The sequence below is a fragment of the Phyllostomus hastatus genome, unplaced genomic scaffold, assembly GCF_019186645.2.
Source record: "Phyllostomus hastatus isolate PE091 unplaced genomic scaffold, TTU_PhHast_1.1 phas_scaffold_12, whole genome shotgun sequence".
Classification (NCBI taxonomy): Eukaryota; Metazoa; Chordata; class Mammalia; order Chiroptera; family Phyllostomidae; genus Phyllostomus; species Phyllostomus hastatus.
Window position 1 is genome coordinate 21,353,408 of NW_025334007.1, and position 15,917 is coordinate 21,369,324.

General features: G+C 53.9%; 1 protein-coding gene across 4 annotated transcripts in view; it reads left to right on the forward strand.

Moving 5' to 3' along the window:
• Positions 1 to 15,917, forward strand: part of PRKX (protein kinase X-linked) — a 58,091-nt gene that overhangs the window by 21,959 nt on the left and 20,215 nt on the right. For all 4 annotated transcript variants that reach the window (XM_045856100.1, XM_045856102.1, XM_045856103.1 and 1 more), the window contains exons 2-3: positions 3,259 to 3,427; positions 10,435 to 10,698. In XM_045856100.1, coding sequence (XP_045712056.1) covers positions 3,259 to 3,427; positions 10,435 to 10,698 — 433 coding nt within the window. The remainder of the gene's footprint in view (positions 1 to 3,258; positions 3,428 to 10,434; positions 10,699 to 15,917) is intronic.

Below are 15,917 nucleotides of genomic sequence, written 5' to 3' on the forward strand. Positions count from 1 at the left end.
TTCCTTATTTTCTTATTTTTTTTTTATTGTTGTTCAAGTACGGTTGTCTCCATTTCCCCCTCACCACTTGCCCCCCCCACCCCTGCCCATCCACCCGGGATGAGAACTTTTAACATGTGCTCTGTCAGCAGCCGTCAAACACGTGATACAGTTAGTGGCTCTAGTCATCGCCTTGTACAGTCTATCCTCAAAACTGAAGCCATCTTAAGCCCTGGCTGGCGTAGCTCAGTGGATTGAGGGTGGGCTGCGAACCAAACCATTGCAGGTTCGATTCCCAGTCAGGGCACATGCCTGGGTTGCAGGCCACAGCCCCCAGCAACCGCTCATGGATGTTTCTCTCCCTCTCTCTTTCTCCCTCCCTTCCCTCTCTAAAAATAAATAAATAAAATCTTAAAAAAAAAACCTTAAGTCCTCTTACGGGTGGAGGTTGGTTTCCCCGGACCTCCTTTACCCATTCCCCACCCCCGCCTCCGGCCGCCGGCCCTCTCTGGTGTGTATCCCCGAGTTCATTATTTTCAGGTCGCACATAAAAGGGACATTGTGTGACATTTGTCTTCCTCTGTCTGACTTACTATTCCATTCACCGGAATAGCCTCTCAGTCCATCCGTGTCATTGGTCCTGCCGGGGTTTCCTCCTTTTTTGTGGCCGAGTTGTATCCCGCCGTGTAACCCTATGGTGGTTCTTGCCTGGTGCGAAGCGACAGAACACTGGCCGTTTCCGCTCTCTCGTGGGAGATGCTGAGAGGCAGGGTGGGGCAGACTCCCGACACCAGCAGGAAGTGATCTCTCCACTTTCCTTGTTTCCACGGCGATCACGACTCGATCCCAATACCTTCGGCTCTCTTTGGCTTGGCCACGTTCACACACATCACCTTCAACATGAAAGCATGCTGGGTTTGTCCACCTGGACCCAGGTGGTGTCCCCGTGTGCTCCCGATCATCTGCTTGTGCCTCAGGGGTCTCCCCGCATCCCCCCTGGGGTGACTGAGGCCTGAGGTTCGGGGCTGAGGGATTTGAGTCCCATGTGATGATAACTCACGGCTCAGAGAAAGCTCAAAAGACGCGGCAGAAAGAAACACTAAAACACTCTGTTGAGTCATAGTGGGTTATGCTTCCCGTGGGCATAGACACCTCTCAGCAGGGAGCCAATCAAATGCCAGTGCTCAGAAGGCAGGATAGACTGTCTAGTCAATACCGGCAAAAAAGGGAGTGAATCCTGTCCCAGGGGCAATAAACAAGATGATAAAGAAAAAAGGGGCAGGGACAGAAATGAAAGACCAAGACACACACCCTCCTTTTTGTCACTAGCGTCTTAGAATGTGGCAAGACTATTCTATCGTTCGTAGAGCTGTCCCTGCGCTTTTGGAGACACGAACCACCCAAGGTCATAGAGGAAACGGAGGGAAATCATGGACGACACGGCCTGTTTGCAGCTGAATGCACTTGACTTGATAGAAACACCCTCCTCTGCACAAAAACACCTGAACTGCCTCCGTTCGCCCTTTCCAGAGAGCTTTGCCTGCTGCCCCTCTATCTGGATGACCCTCCACATTAGTGTATCAGCACGATGCCACCTCCCTCTCACACAGTCCTGGGTTGGCTCCCAAGTCGTCTTTTTCAGGAGAATACCCTTTGAAAAGGGAGTTACTCATCCTTTACCGTTCCTTACACAAACATTTCTGGCCTTTGGTAGATGGCTTTCTGCTTCTGCTGGAATAAAATATTCATGACGGAAATTTCGCTTGAAAGCCAAGGTTCCGTAAGCTCCCCCCACACCCCGCTGCCCCGCCCCGCCCCGCCCTCACTCCATTACCCAGTAGATTTATTGGGTCTCGTGGGGACGTCAATTTATAGAAAATGCTGAAAAAATCACATTGCTTGAGGGAAACTTGGTTCTTCTTCGGGTGCTACCCTGTGCACCTCCGAGCTCTACACAAGAAAGAAAGGAGACGCATTGTTTAGTTGTTGTGTGGTTTGTGTGGTTGCTTTGGAGGGCTTGTCTCTTTCCAAGCCACCATTGGGTTCCTCCCTCCCCCTTTCTCATCTGCTCAATGGCCGTTTTCCCAGCCAGGGAGCTCCGTTAGCCAGCAGAGCTCCATCTCTGTGCTTTGGAAAAAGATGCATTTGTTTGCATTATCCTTTCGGTGGATTTGGATGCAAAAGACTGCCACCGTTGATACGCATCCTGAGTGCCAAAGCACACAGACAGATGCTCCTTTTTCTTCCCCAGCTTTGTGTCTCACCTGGCCTTGGGTGACACCCGTCTGCATCGTTAATGGCATCATTGCACACCTGATTGGCGGGCAGTGGGAGGGTACGAGGTGCGTGCGATGGGCCACATTGAGGCTCAGAGGACAAGAAAGATTTGGGAGGAGACAGGGCAGGCCAGGAGTACGGGGACGAGAAAGAATTGGGGTTCAGCATGTGGCGTGTGACTATCCAAGACGGTTTGGTGACCTTCCATATTTGCAGTGGTGGCAATTTTTGCTGCCTTTCTTCGGGCATCTGTATCCACTTCTTGCGGTGCCTGGCGGAGTTGAAGGCAAAGACCCAAGCATGCTCATGAGCAGGCTGTCGTGCGTTAGTTAACGAGGCTTCATCATTGCGGACGGCCGCGTGTCCTGTGTGTATGCAGACAGCCTGAAACAGGACACACATGTGGACGGGGCCTGGACCTGGGGAGGCGCACACACAATCCACTATCCGGATATTGTATCAGAGAAATGTCTGCCTGAGGCCTATCGTTGGGGGCCACTCTGTCCACCCCCTTTCCCACCGGAACAGCAAGATGGTGTCCGGGACGACTTATGTACCATCCGCGGCGGACGGGAGGGTTCTGCCTGCCGGCCGGAGTCCCTCCCACAACCTATATATAGAGAGAGAGAGAGTTACTAACCAATGTCTCCCCCGATAAACGCAATCCAAACGGCATTTTAAAAGCGACACGTGGAAGACACGCATGTACCGTGCTTTTCCACGCCCACCTCTCGAGGTACCTGTGTGCACCTGCACGCGAGCGTGTTTCCTGAGATGACCCATTTGCAGGACTGATGTCCAGCGTCCTTCCAATTAAGGGACCTTTCAGAGGCGGGGGACCCTCTGTGTTGACGCCGTGTGTGCCCGCCCCCCGTGGGAAATCCTAGACGAGAGTGCCCCAGCACGCCATGTCGCCGACGCCTTAGACAGTGCGTGGAGTGGCTCCCCCACCATCCCACGCGGGTGCCAACACGGCCTGGTCTCTTGTCCCCCCTCCCGCAGGCACGGGGACGTTCGGGCGGGTGCAGCTGGTGCAGCTGAAGACGGCCAAGCGCTTCTTCGCCCTGAAGGTCATGAGCATCCCCGAGGTGATCCGGCTGAAGCAGGAGCAGCATGTGCACAACGAGAAGTCGGTGCTCAAGGAGGTCAACCACCCCTTCCTGGTGAAGCTGTGAGTCCACCATGCCCTGGCCCCCGGGCCCTCCCCGTGAGGGTCCCTCCGGGGTCTGCTCCTTCCTCTGCATCCTCCCTGGGATCCCCCCGGGCAGCGGGGGGAGTGAGGTCGTGGCTGGGGGATGCGTCCGTGTGTCCCATTTCTGAGCGTACGTCGGCTTCGGATCTTGCCGACGTGGTCCTGCCGCGGATGCTGGCCCCAGGGCGGCCAGGGCCGCGGACGGAGGCGCCGGTTCCCGAAATGCACGGTCCCGTCGGGGCCTGCTGCCCCAGCTCCCCGGACAGTGGGACAGTGGGTGTTCCGGGGGCCTCGGCCACCTTCTCCCATTCATTCGTCTCCTCACGTCTTTCCTCGGGTGCGTGGCGAGGTCCCGAGGACCCCGCTCCCCAGTGGGAGGAGCCCAGAGCTGAACGGACAGACATCTTTCCCTGCGCCGCTTGCTGCTACAGGGGAAGACCCCTCCCCGCCCAGCTGTCAGAGACCCGCACCCCCAGGGCTGGCTGTCTGACCCTCTCCCTGGGCAGCTTCCGTCCACTCCCCAGCTCTCCTCCCTCTCTCGCCTTCTTCCTCTCACCCCTTCTCAGGCCCAGCGGTGTGGCTCGGGCGCCCCCCTCTCTGCCCTGATTTTCTGTCCTGGTGGCATCACCCCTTGCTGACCCCCGCCCCAAACCCTGCTTTCCGCCAAAGCGTTGTTCACTTCAGAGCCATGGTGTTCTTCCCACCTGCCTCTCCAACGACCTGCAGAGAAACCTGTGGCGCGTGTCCAAGGTGCCCAGGATGAGGCCCCAGGGGCTTAGGGTGCTGCAAAGAGTTCGTGGGGTCTTGTGTTTCTTCTCTGTTTCTCTTCCCACGCCGCTGCGCCCACTGAACCGCAGGAGGATGTGGGGACGTGTCCCGTGCACCTGTGTGCACGGAGACAGGTGTTGTGCCTCCTGATCTGCACGCATGCGGCACATGCCCCAGCACAGGGAGGTACCCCTCGGGACCCCAACACGCCCGAGCGTCCTCCTCCAAGCCTGACACAGGGTCTTGCAGAGAGTTGTCTCGGGTGGCACGTGGAAGGACGGGCGAGGAGAGGCGGAGGACGTTTTTGTTGTATTTTTCTCTCCTGCATCCGAAAGCAGCCGGTGCCCCGGGCACTCCACTGCTGTCTGTTAAGTGTCCGAGTCTGCGCCCAGCCAGGGGGCAGCGCAGCCAGAAGAAACCGCTGTCGTGGGTCTCCCTCCTGGGCGAGGGAGAACGGCTCCTAGGGGTGGGTCTTCTAGGAGCTGAAATGGGGATTCTGGGGAAGACTCCCGCGGACCAGGGTTTCCAGTAAATATTGTCTGCGGAGACATGGTCTGGGTTATACTATCGCCTAACTGTCATCCTGCGTGTTGGGGCAGCCGTCTCAGGCTGGTCCCCAGCACGGGACATCGCACACCCCAGACAGCGTGAGTCCCACAAGGCGATTTCTAGCTGCCTCTTCCAAGGAACGCCGTGCGGGACGCCCGGGCTCCGGTTGGTCTCCGGAAACCGCGAGGCAAGAGGTGTAGCGTGTTGGCGGTGCCCCTGGGGGGGCGTGAGGAGCAAGAGGGATTCGTGGGAAAGCAAGAAGGCTCAGACGTGCCTGTCGAGAAGCAACAAGAGTTGAGAAGACACAGGGAGCCGGTGGCAGGAGGTCCCTCCGGGATCTGCAGTGGGCGGTGGGGACCCACGGACTACATCTCGTTCACGTGGCTCATCTGTGCCAGAGTGTACAACAGGCTCACTCCGCGGGTCTGGTTCGGGGGTGCTGTGGGCTATCCATGGAATGCTGCGGGGAAGGCCTCCAAATCTGGGGATTCTATTTGGTCGCCAGTTAAATGCCGTCCTCCCCCAAAAGGTGCGTCTGGGACCCCACATATTGAGTCCTCCCCATCCTGGAGGCCAGGCTGGGCGGGGCTGGCTCCCCCTGTGTCCTCCCACGGGCGTCCATCCATTTGTCTGTGTCCCCAGCTCCTCTTCTTCGAAGGACCCCAGTCCTGTGGGAGCCGGACCACCCTGGTGACCCCATGTTTACCTTCATCCCCTCTCTAAAGATCCACCTGCAAATGCAGCCCCTTTCTGAGCTCCCGGGGCTCAGGGGTTGAACCTGTGAACCTGGGGGAGCGTAGTTCCACCTGCGACATGTACTCAGAGAGTTTGCTAGAGGTGTGTTTGTCAGGGCCCAGGGGTCTTCTTAGAATGCACTTCAGCTTGTGGTGTGTGTGTGTGTCTGTGTGTGTGTGTGTGTGTGTTTTCCTGTGCCGTGCCATTGGCAGGCCAGGTGTGTTTCAAACTGGCGTGCAAGTTGACCCGGCGTGACCAGGGCTGCCTGCCTGTACGTGCCTCGCACGCCAGAGCATGTTGGATCTGGCCGGCCCGGGCCCGGGAGCTGGGACCTGGAAGGAGTCCAGGGCCTCGGAACAAGGGACGTGTGTTGGTGGAAAAACACCGCGAGCGAAGAGTGCCTTCCAGTCCCCGCAGCCGCGCATCTTCTCTTGCAAACGCTGGGTCGCCTCCCCGCGACATCTGCTCTCCATACTGTTTCCGGAAACACGGAGCACGCTGCTCTGCGTGTTGTCCAACCGCACGCCAGGCGGAGGCTGCCAGCGGGCCAGGCGCACAGGAGCGAGCGCGCGCGCGCACAGGAGCGAGTACGCTGGCCGGAGTGTGCCGTTAGTTCCCCCTTGAACTGTCCGGCAGTCACCGGAGGCATCTATCAAAGCCCAGCGTGCGAGCTTGCTACTGGTTCTGTTTTTGAAAAGTTGCCCGGGCACCGGTTCAAGGCGCATGAAGGAACACGCGCTGCTCTGGGAGCAGGCCGCTCCCCAAGGCCGGCCAGCTCAGCCGCGGCCGAGATAATTTTAGAAGAGCCCAGGAACTCCCCGTCTGGGGTGCGGAGGGGGCGTGGCAAAGCCAGCGTGTGCAGGCGCCAAGGCCTGCAGGCTGCTGGCAAAGCCAGAGCCCTCCTCGCCCTTGCTGCTTTTAGGGAGGGCCAGCGTCTCCGAGGTGTCTGGACCTGGGCCCTGTTGACAGCTGGGGACAGGTCCTTCTCTGGGGGGGAGGGGCTGTTCTGTTTGCTGGGGGGTGTGGAGCAGCAGGCCTCCCTGGTCTCTCCCCACTCGATGCCAGCAGTGCACCCTCCGCAGCAGCCACAAGGGAGAGTGTCTCTGGTGTGGTCAGAAATACTCCCAGCAGGGAGATTGTCCTTGATTAGAGGCCACGGCCGTGGGTGGGTGGGTGGGTGGGTGGATGGATGGATTCATGGATGCATGGATGGATGGGTGGATGGATGGATGGATGGATGGATGGATGGATTCATGGATGGATGGATGGACAGATGGATGGATTCATGGATTCATGGATGGATGGATGGATGGATGGATGGATGGATAGATAATTAATACACTCATAGCTGATAGATGACACATAGATGGATGATACATGTGTCGACAGAGAGAGACAGACACAGAGGCGCAGAGGGAGACCAAGGGAGTCTCTCGTGCTCCTAAACCAGGTGTCTCAGACGCAGCACCATGGACATAGGAAGCTTAGGTGACCGTCGGCGGTGCATGGGGCACCCTCTGCCTTGCTGGGCAGCCTGCCTGGCCTCTCCCCCTGCGTCCAGTGGCACCTCCTGTGCCAGGTGTCCCGGCCGAGAACATTCAAGAACCCGTACAGGGAGTGTTAGCCCCAAAACACACGTTTCTCGGTGCGTGTTAGATTCTGAAACACATCCTTTCTTTTCTATGATCCGTGCGACCGGCCTTCTCCTTCTCTTTGCCCGTGCGGTTAATTTTTTTACTGAATTTATGGCGGTGACATTGGTTAATGCGATTGTGTACGTGTTTCAGGCACACGGTTGCATGAAACGTCGCCTGTATGTTGCATGGACTGCGTGCTCGCCACCCCGAGTGACGCCTCCGTCCGTCACCGTTTGTGTCCCTCCACCCTCCTCTGCCTCCCCTCTGCCCTTCCTCCTGCTCATCCCCACGCTGTGGTCTGTGTCTATGAGCGTTTTTTGTTTTGTTTTGTTTGCTTCATCCCTGCACCTTTTTCCTCTAGCTCCCCAACCCCTTCCCTCGGACAGCCGTCAGTGTGTTCTCTGTATCGGTGAGTCTGTGTCTGTTTTGCTTGTCACTGTATACTGTGTTCATTAGATTTCACGTCGGAGTGACAGGCTAGGGCCTTGCCTTTCTCTCTCGGGCTGATCTTTAAGATTTGGAAGCGGCCCAAGCGTTGTCCATCAGCAGATGAGTGGACAGAAAAAAGAAAAAGCATAAGCAGTAGTTGCACGGCTGCAAAGAAGAAGGAAATCGTACCCTTCGCGTGGGTGGGCCTGGAGAGCAGGATGCTGAGTGAAATGCACTTTTATTTGTTTGTAAACTGAGTGCAAGGGCCAGCTCCCCGCACGTAAGGGGGAGGGTCCGACCCACGGACTGCCTGCTCGCAGTCAGCCCTGTAGTGTTCCGAACTTGGACTTGAATTCACCTGTGGCCGCACGGACTGTATTCCATCCGCACATAAGCCCCCAGTGACGCCTTCATCTCTGTGGACGTGCTGCGGGTGGTGATAATTCCTCTCGCTTCGGGTACTTTGGCTCTTGTCATTAGTAATGCCTGACTCTCCGTAAATGCTGCGCATGAGAGACAAGTCTTATTTTTGGAGATTGGAAGGGAGGATGTGGCCGAGGAGTTTTTGTCCCCCCCCCCACCCCCTCACGGTATTTCTTGGACATCAGTGATTTGGAGAAAGGCAAAGGAGTCGGAGTTGGGGCTCTCGGGAAATTTCTCTTTCCATAGCCATTGTGGGCTTTTTTTTTTTCTTTTCTGATGACGGAGAATCTGTATAGGGCATGTGTTAGTGCTCAAGGCTGCTGATAGCTCAGGGCCCGTGGGGGGGTGGGGGGAGTGGGGAGGCGGAAATGCCTTCAGTCACACAATAATCAGTGCCGCTCCTGGGCATCGCGGCGTGTGCGTGCTTCGAGTGACTTTGTGGCGAGGTCCGTGGAACAGACTTACCTTCCCACAGCCCGAGATCACGGTGCCCTTCTCCCCCCACCGTGGGGGGCGGCCGTCCTGCGGTCTCCAGCAAGAACCGCCGGTTCTGTTCTTGCTCTCGGTGTCCGACACGGCTTTCCGAAACCCGTCGGAATTTCCCGGGAAGAGCGCGACCGAGCTGTGCCGTGTGAAGGAGGTGACTTTTGGTCCCCACCTGTGGGTGGGGGCTTTCAGGCCCCCCCCCCCGCTGCCCTCCTGGCAGGGGAGAGGGGCTGGAGCGGAAACCGTGAACCCCGTGAAGCTGCCGTCGACCCACAAGGATGACCGTGGGGAGTCCGTGGGTCGACGAACAGCTGCAGGTGTCCATTGGGCAAGGCAAAGCATCGCCCCTACTCCTTCCCGACCCCTGGCCCTCCGCGTCTCTCCCATCTTCCTGCTTCTGAGTTGGCTCCTTTCACGAAAGAAACGAAACCAAACCAAACCGGGGGCCCAGTGAGGAATGCGTCTCTGACTTCTGGGAGCCTCTGCAGCCAATCCACTGGGTGTCGGGGGGGTCATGAGAATGCATGGTGTAAGCTCCTGTCTCTTCTTGCCTCGTCGCCTCCATGGGAAAACCTTCTTCTTCCTCATCTCCAAGATTTCCGAAATACACCCAGCACCCTCAGCTTCCCCCCTGACCCGTGTCTCCGTGTCTCATCCACCCTTTTTTTTCCGCGTCTCGGTTCCCGACAGGAGCCTTCTCTGTCGGGCACAGAGCCCACCGACGCCCTTGCGAGGAGGCTGCCGCTCCCTGGGTCTCCCGGGCCCTCTCCTAAGCCCGTAATGGCTTTAGGAGCCTCTCCCTCTGCAGCCCGTAATGCCTCCTGCTGCTGGGGGCGCGGCGGTCCGTTAACGAGCTGGAAGTTTCCAGGCCCTGACGGTGCTGGCTCGCCGAGCTGGGTGTGAGCCCTCTGCCACTGTGCCCCCCCCCTCCGGGGGTGCGTGTGAGCGAGAGAAGCCAAAGCAAACGACCTCAACCGGGGCAGCTTGAAACACAGAGATTTCATTCTCCCAGTCTGCTAAATGGCGCTCAAGGTTGTCCAGCCCTTAGAGGTCTGTCCAGGGCCTCAGACAGTTCTTCCTCCCGGTGCTGGAGGCTGGAGGCCGGAGACCCAGGGGTGGGCAGGGCTGGCTCCCCCTGAGGCCTCTCTCTCTGTCCTGGGCGTGTGACGGCCGTCTTCCCCCCGTGTCCTCCCATGGGTGTCCCTCTGGGTGTGTCTGTGTCCCCAGCTCCTCTGCTTATAAGGCCCCCAGTCCTGTGGGATCAGGGCCACCCTAGGGACCCCATTTCACCCAAGTCACCTCTGTAAAGACCCATCTCCAAATGCAGCACCTTTTTGAAGTCCTGGAGTTCACACAGTTAAGTATGAATTGGGCAGGGGAGAATTCAGCCTGTCAAAAGCTGTTGGCCACTTGATTAGCAACAGACGGTATTTCCTCTTGTCCATTCTCACACTTTAAAAAAAAATATTTTATTTATTATGTTTACAGAGAGGGGAAAGTAGGGAGAAAGAGAGGGACAGAAACATCAACGTGTGGTTGCCTCTCACATGCCCCCAGCGGGACACCTGGATGGCAGCCCAGGCCTGTGCCCTGACTGGGAATCGAACCGGTGACCCTTTGGTTCACAGACCAGCGTTCCATCCACGGAGCCACACCAGCCAGGGCCATTGGCACACTTGTGTGTACATTTCACAAGGATACCCCGTTCCTTTACATATCTCTAGGCACGGGCGACCCCTGCTGTGTGCGCTGTGTTTTCAGTTTGTATCTAAACGCCTAGCACCTATGCAACCAACCCCAGCCTCCGGAAACAGCAGCTGTTGGTTAGCCTGTGCCCTTCTGAAGGAGCATCGGTCCTCAGGCGGGTGCGCCCCCGCACCTTGGTGCGCGCGCCTCTGCGCACGCGCCCCCACCCGCGTGCCCCCGCGGCCCCGCGCTCAGGCCCGACCTCCCCCGCAGGTTCTGGACGTACCACGACGAGCGCTTCCTCTACATGCTGATGGAGTTCGTGCCGGGCGGCGAGCTGTTCAGCTACCTGCGCCACCGCGGCCGCTTCTCCAACAGCGCGGGCCTCTTCTACGCGGCGGAGATCGTGTGCGCGCTCGAGTACCTGCACGCCAAGGAGATCGTGTACCGGGACCTGAAGCCCGAGAACATTCTGCTGGACAAGGACGGGCACGTCAAGCTGACCGACTTCGGCTTCGCCAAGAAGCTGGTGGACAAGTAAGTGGCCGCCGATGCTTCTCCCGCGCGCCTCCGCCCTCTGACCGCACGCACCCTGTCCCTGCTGCACGCGGCCGCCCACCTGCTCTCCTTGCCTTCCTCTGCGCGTTCTTCCTTTTCTCTGCGCTCCCACGGATAATGGAGATCAGGTCGTATTTGGCTTCCTCTGCCTGGCTTGCCTCACTTAGCTGGGCGCCTGCTACGCCCCCGCGGGCTGTCGCGAATTGCTGGATACTAACCATGGCCTCGGTCTCGCGCTGTTTTTCCACTCGTACATTTGTCCGCGGACAGGCAGGTGGTTCCTGTGTCTGGGCAGCTGTCAGGAACACCGCGATGCGGTGGGGCGCAGGTGTCTCTTGGAGACCCCGTTTTTATGGCCTTTTATTTTTTTAATAGCTGAGCAGCATTGCATCGTGCAAATGTGCCCAAGGTGGTTTATCCACTCACCTATTCACGGGCACCTGGGCTGCTTCCAATTCTGGCCACACTGCCATGAACACAGGGGTGCACAAATTCTTTCCGATTACTCTTTCAGGTTTTGCTTTTTTTTTTCCCCCAGATATATACCCAGCAGTGCAATTGCAGTTCCATTTTTAAATTTTTTGAGGACATTTCATACTGGTATTTTTTTTTTCTCCGCACCGTGGCCGCCCCAGTCTGCAATCCCACCTGCAGAACTGGAGGGTTCCCTTTTCCTCCACGACCTCGCCGGGCCTTGTTGTGTGTGGGTTTATTGGCGGTAGCCGGTCTCAGTGGTGTGAGGTGATGTATCTCGAGTTAGCGTGGTTTTCTTTCATCAACATCAGGAAGTCAAGCAGCTGTGTCGCCACAATCACCCATCCCCCACCTCTTTTTTTTTTTTTTTTTTCATTTTCAACAGAGAGCCACCTTCCAACCTCTGGCCCATCTTTTGGGCAACTCCCAAGACTACTGTATTTTCCCCTTGTCCCTTAAGTGCTGTGAGTTACACTTGAAATTATTTTCTTTGCACCAACAAATCATTTTTACTACATGCTGGAAACGGGCAGAGCTGACCCTTGTTTCATTTCCCCGTGTTTAACAGAAGCAGAATATGAACATGAAACTAATAAGGGCATGTTTATGTACTTTTTTAAAAAGCCATATTTTTGGGTTTTATTTCTTATAACAACAAAATACAAAAAAAGGTCCTGTTGATGGATATGTAGTTTATTAATTAGTTTCTGTGTTTTCTTATAGAAGTAGAAGTATATAGTACATACCCTGTGCATAAATATTTACTGGTGTTTCAGAGGAATTCTAAAACTGTCATGTAGACAGAACTGTATAATCCATACCGTCATTTAATGTAGACTTCTAAAAAACTAAATTACTAGGACAACCGTTTTCTCCATTGTCCCGTACCCGAGAATCGATATTATTCAGAAGAACAACACCAATAAAATTTTACATCGTCCGGGATGAAATATCTTTTGGCTTCATGTACCGCTTTATTCAACTGGGGGGGAACAAAAAGGTTATGCCGACTGTGTCGAAGTCCGTCCTATATAATGAGAATTAGGGTGGACACTGGGTATTATATTAGCCGTGGGCGTACAACAGGAGTCCTCAGTGACACGTGACCAAACAGAGTTTAGCAGGACAGCCCAAAGCCCCTATGCCGTAATAAGCGGGGTCTCTCTCCCTGGCACACACAGTTGGGGTTCAATATTGCACAGTGAGTCCGCGTGATGGACCACGTTCATAAAACGAAGGGTTTCATTCACTCTTCATAGTGTCACAAAACGCTCTTCATGTTTTCTGTCCCGTGCCTTTCAGCCAGGAGGACCTCTTCCATGAAGCAAAGGGGGGGGACACGTCTCTTGGGGTCCAAACATTTGTTTTCAAACTTGATTCTCGAGTTTTAGCGCAGAGAGATGAGAGAGACAGGGCGAGGGAAGAAAAGTGGAGGAAAGAAACGTTCTTATTTTTTTTTGTGTGCGTTGGCATTTTCTCCGTTTCATGCCACATGATAGTTTTCTATTAGGTTTGTTGCCTGGGGAGGATGGTGCCTTGGTTTGCATGGTTGCCTCTTTTTTTTTTAAGATTTTATTTATTTATTTATTTATTTATTATTAGAGAGAGAAGGGAGGGAGAAAGAGAGAGAGAGAGAGGGAAACATCCATGTGCGGTTGCTGGGGGCCGTGGCCTACAACCCAGGCATGTGCCCTGCCTGGGAATCGAACCTGCGACACTTTGGTTCGCAGCCCGCGCTCCATCCACTAAGCTATGCCAGCCAGGGCTTTGGTCACTTTTCTTGTCATTTTTGTCCCGTAATAAAATGTGAGCTCCCCTTTCTCGTGTCCCAGAAGGGCGCACCAAATCACCGAGAACCATTAGGTGTGAGACACAGACACACCCAGGCACAGCTGTCTCGGGGACCGTCTCATTGCTGATGTCCCCACACCTGCTGACAGCAACGTGGATGCCTGAAGGGGGCGCTCTGGGCAACTTGACTCATTTATGTTCTGAAAGTCCTGCTGTTCTAGAGCACCGCTGCCTAATACAAACAGTCTTCTGGGTTGTTTAAAATTGTCAAGTGATCTTTTTTTTAACTAAGTAACAGATACTTTTACTCACATGCCTCTCCAGTGCAACATAGGACCAGTACAGTCATTTCAACACACGGCCCTAATAAAAGTGGAGACTTTCCGTGCATTTTTTGCTGCCAAGTTTTTGGAACCCCAGGTGCCTTTTCCTCTCACAGAGGCGCCCGAATCGGTGCCCTCAATCTGTATCAGAAACACTCGACGCCTAATATTTACAGCTGCAGAGGCTGATGCCCCCCGCACAAACTCTCCAAAAATCCTTAAGCCGTTGTAGTGACTGCTTCGTCTATGGGTTTGCCAAGTTTTCAATGACTGTAGTTAGATTAAGATGTGGGTTTCTCGGTGCATTTCAAAAGCTCAGTAGGTGTCTCTCAGGCAAGGAGGCTCAGGGAAGGAGAGAACTGTATTCCTCACGTTGTAGACCCATCTGTATTTAAGGGAAAACTGAATTTGGGGCAGTTTTACAGCAAGGTATTTCTCTCCCTGATGGTGTGTTAGGGGCCATCCCATGAGCTTCTTAGTTCAATTCACTTTCATTTTCCCTTATGGAATTCCACTGGTCACATTTCTGAGAATCAAGCAGAAAAAAAAAAAAAAAGAGGTGTTTTTACAATGTAGAAAGAAAAACTTTTTTTTTTTTTAAGTCATGGATGTTGGTTTCAGTACATGAGTGCTGCCCCCTATGGGCAGCACGTGGTGTAGGATGGACCTTTCATTTGTTTTGAATTCGTTTTGTTGGGAAGTCTGATTCCTGTGAATCACTTGGTTGCAAGGGTGGCAAACTATGTCCCCATCCAGTTCATCTGCTTAAGAGTCAACAAACGAAATCAGTTCAGTATAGATCAACACGTGATTAATGAGCTTAATGAATAGGTTGGCGCTTTGGGAAGACGGCCTTATTATCTATCAGCTTGATAGATGGGTTTTAGAAACTAACTTTTATCTTCCCCGACGTGCATACTGTGGTTTGCAAAGGTTTTTACTTTTAGTCTTTTTTTCACCCTTTTCCTGTGTTTCTCCTGGTTTGCTGAAGCAGCCGGGTCTGAGTCAGCTCTTCCCAAATCAGGCCCCTCTTCTGCATAAAAACAGCAAGACATTCCCCCCAACTCCCCAGGAACCCCGACAACATAGAAGGAACAAAACACAGACACTTCCTCCTGAAAAATATTTTTGAAAATACGACTTAGAGAACCATGTTTCTCGTATTTTTTGAAAAGATTTTATTTATTTATTTTTAGAGAGGGAAGGGAGAGAGAGAGAGAAACATCCATGTGCAGTAGCTGGGGGCCATGGCCTGCAACCCAGGCATGTGCCCTGACTGGGAATCGAACCTGTGACACTTTGGTTCACAGCTCGCGCTCAATCCACTGAGCTACGCCAGCCAGGGCCTTTTTTTTTTTTTTTTTTTTCTGAATGCCGTGAAGGACAACATATTTTAGCACCCTGGAATTCAATGCCCTCCTTGTTCTACGAATTTATGTTTATTCGCTCACGGTGAGTTGATTGATGATGTTTTTCCTAGATGTTTTTTTTTTTTCCCTCTTGCCCCTTGATTTTGCAAAACTCTTGTGTCCTCACGGGGACATTTCTTATTCTTGTTTGAAACGGTTTTGCATACAAATGTGTGTGTGTGGGGGGGGGTTTTGGCATGTTTAAAATCATACTTATTGTTCAGCACAGTTGACATAGATTATACGGTGTTCCTTTCCGGCCTACACCCCGGTGATGAGACATTAAGTAACTAACAAGATGGTCATCGCAATAAATCTCTCCCCGCCTGTCTGGCTGCGTCCACAGTTGTTGCATTGTTACTAACCACGCTCCCTGGGCTGGACTTTCCATCCTGGGGACGATTCCGTAACTGCCCACCTGTGCTTCTCAACCCCTTCACCTTTTTCTTCCCGCCGCCGCCCACCCCTCTCCCGTGTGGCCACAGTCTCCAGATGTTGTTTGCACCCGTGAGTCTTGTGTTTAGTCTGCTCACTCAGATTCCGTTTTCGATGTGTACGTGCTTGTGGCTGTTTTCATGTTCATTGTTTTTTTTGTTTTTTTTTTGATCTTCTTTTTCTCAGAGAAGTTGCTTCAGCGCATCCTACAATAAAGGGCTTGGTGATGGTGCAGTCCTTTAGCTTTAGCTTGTCGGGGACCATTTCTCCATGATAGCTTGGCTGGACAGAGCCATCTGGGTTGTCGCTTCTTCCTTTTCATCCCTTTGAACATTTCTTTCCGATGTCTCCGGGCAAACTTTCTGCTCAGGAAGCAGCTGACCCTCTTCAGCACACAGCCGGCCCTCCTGGAAGACGCAGGGGCAAACTAGAATTATTGCTGAGTTTCGAAAATGGTCAGAGGAAGCTACTGAGAATTTCTCATTTGGTTTTAGAAGTGACATCCATAGCATTCCTTTTTCAGCGACGGTTTTCTTCCTCTGCGCCAGCTCTTTACTAGTGATTCTATTGTAGTTTCGTTAATTCGGACGTTTTCAGTTAAATACTGTCCTTTGATTTTTTATTTCTGGCCTCCTGGTAGGCGTGACACACAATGTGATATTTTCAGTACCCCCCTACTATTTTCCGACACACACAAAAGTATGGAGAAGAGCGTACGTGAACTCCCTCGCTACCCACCAGCCAGCATCCATAGACAGCAAAACAC